Raw genomic sequence first — 2,630 nt, 5'->3', positions numbered from 1 at the left:
TGCTACAAATAAGAAATTTACTTTTTGTTTTACAAATTTTTCTTTTTCTGTAATACATTTTCTTATCACCCGAACGTAAAATATGAAAAATACGCGGTTTTCTGGGTGACGCTGACTAGCGACGACACTGAATCTCATTGCTCCTTTTTCTTTTCGCTGAATGTTCACAGGGGACTACATCAAGGAGAAGTACGACAGCGCGACGGAGGTGCGGGTGTCCCGGCGCGGGCGGCTGCAGCTGCGCGACCCGCGGTACACGCTGCCCACCGCCTCGGACCTCGTGTACCTGGACGACTCGCCCAACTACTGCGTGCGCGACATGAGCGTCGGCTCGCTCGGCACCCAGGGCCGCCACTGCAACCGCACCTCGCACGACATGGACGGCTGCAACCTGCTGTGCTGCGGCCGCGGCTACAACACGCAGAAGATGACGGTGCGCGAGCGCTGCGACTGCAAGTTCCACTGGTGCTGCTACGTCGAGTGCAAGATGTGCACGCAGACGGTGGACGTGCACACGTGCAAGTAGAGTAGTGTGGTGTTGGTGGTGCCGCACCGGCTGCTGTCACCATCATCATGCACCACCATCATCATAATCATCATGGTGATCACCTGCAACCAAGGCCGATCGAGGCTGTGGTTGCAGAAGCCTGTCACTGGTAATACAGTCGTCGCCTGCACGAACGAAATTGGTGGGCGGGCCTCCGCATATATGCCACTATAGTGGCGGAGTGAAGACTGTGTGCGGTGGGCGAGCACGGAGCGCTGCCGAGCTTCCAAAATGTGAGCCCTCTGTCGCGTATGCGCTTACTTCAGCTCTACCCTATGTATCGGCACGCTGCAGCAAAAGAAGAGAAGAAAAGAGCACAACAAAATGTAAATTGCATTGTAATAATGCAAATGTGTTAGCCGTTCCAAGTACATTGCAGTTTCCTAATGAAGTTGACTTTAAGAGAACGGTCTTCTCCGGCTGGTCGCGCTGCCGGCAGAGTGATTCGATCACACGAAACGACACTTTTACGGCCGAGAGTACTTAAAAAAACAAATGCATTTTTGCCTACATATTTGCTTGAAGTCACAGTTAAAGCCTTGCAAAGGGCTCGTCGGAATCCTTTTGCAATTGCGAAGTAATGCTTTGTAAAGACAATGCAAATGCCTGAAGTGCGTAGGGGTTTAGACGACTGCTTCGCAAGGTTTTAGCTGTGGGCCAAGTTGATTTAACTGGAGGTGATGAGCGCTGTGATGAAATGGTGCTCGCGTGTGTAAATACCAAAACGTTGTTGAAAACTGCTGTAAATGGTATGCCTTTTAAATGTAAACAACATATCAACTGCCATTTAAAGTGCCAAAATTTAACCCGAGTCAGACTATTTTGACTGTGAGTGTGGGACTTGTTTCGCCTTTTCTTTGAGGATGCCAAACAATGTTATCTCAATTAATTTGCTCTCTGGCCTTACCAGACTATGTGGCTAAGCGACTTACACATTGTGCCATAAAAAAAGTATCAGACTTGTAGCATGTCATTTGTATCTTTTGTAGATTTTTATCAACTCTCTTTGTTAATGTTCATTCCTGTGTGTACGCCTAAACCCACAAGTATTGTTGTCACACAAAATGACATTCCCTTTCGAAATTTTAGCGCCTAGATCTGCGTAGTCCGACGTAGCCTATTCCTGCGTAAGTTGCCGCGTGGGACGCGTACTTACTTATGTCAAGTGCTGTACCCACTTACATTAACGCTGTGTTTTTGGTGCACCGGGCGGACCTCCCTGTTGCGGGTTTGCCTATTTGTTTCGACCGTAAGTGACCATCACACCGTATAGTCATTGGCCCCATACGGCCAGAGCAAGTGGGCAAACCCATGGTCTGTGCACCCTCCACTCACACCGCACTGATAGTGCAACATTTTTACTGCTTTGTAATAAATGTCGTGGATTGTGGCCATAGCGATTAGGACTGCAAAGCCGGCGACGGGACGCTTAACCCTGATGCTGCGATGTCTTGGGGAAGTCCAGTGAGGCCGCATCCTTTTAGTCGCCCTTATCCGCCGTGGCCATCTTCGGGTGACAAAAAAACCGTTCTTTTACTTGTACAGATCTCTTTCTTGTTATGCCTTCCTATAGTCTCTGTAGCTACAACCATTATTTATTGTATGGAAATATAGACGACTTGTACAGTAGTGCTTTTTGTGTATACCGTTAAATAGTTAAAACTTTTATTTAATAAAATGTGTATAAATATGCCAATCTTTAAAGCGTTTTGCCTGACTCAAAAATAATACACTTCATTCTGTATGCACAGTCCACCTAATAAAAACCACACAAAAGGGATGGGTGGGGGAGGGTAAGAATTTTAAAGATGATGAGATACTCACTCCCCGACCTTCGCACACCCTTTGCCCCTTACATAAGGGGTCAGACAGACATCAGCCGCATTATCAGACGACGGGGGACGGGCTTTCATCGGTACCCTACTCGGGCGGTAGGCCATCTCTCGGGCAGCCCCCCCCCCCCCCATCTTTTACCACGTTACGAAAAGCAGTAGTTCCACGTTTATTCGGGTGCGCAAAATGAAGATACCGCGAGCCGAGCGATGACGTGACAGCAGGGTAACGATTTAAGTGTAAACGCGCT

General features: G+C 48.2%; 1 protein-coding gene across 1 annotated transcript; it reads left to right on the top strand.

Moving 5' to 3' along the window:
- The first annotated feature begins 139 nt into the window (after positions 1-139).
- On the top strand, positions 140-2,243 carry LOC127749522 (protein Wnt-5b-like). The gene has a single exon (XM_052268027.1). It carries the CDS (start codon positions 161-163, stop codon positions 524-526), a length of 366 nt encoding a protein of 121 aa, XP_052123987.1. The 5' UTR covers positions 140-160; the 3' UTR covers positions 527-2,243.
- The last annotated feature ends 387 nt before the right edge of the window (positions 2,244-2,630 follow it).

This window comes from Frankliniella occidentalis, unplaced genomic scaffold (assembly GCF_000697945.3).
Source record: "Frankliniella occidentalis isolate FOCC.00 unplaced genomic scaffold, Focc_3.1 Scaffold63, whole genome shotgun sequence".
Classification (NCBI taxonomy): domain Eukaryota; kingdom Metazoa; phylum Arthropoda; class Insecta; order Thysanoptera; family Thripidae; genus Frankliniella; species Frankliniella occidentalis.
This window is presented reverse-complemented; position numbering and strand designations above follow the sequence as displayed.

Bases quoted from the DNA above. Each gene is read 5' to 3' on its own strand.
- LOC127749522 (XM_052268027.1), top strand. From the start codon at position 161: ATGTTCACAGGGGACTACATCAAGGAGAAGTACGACAGCGCGACGGAG.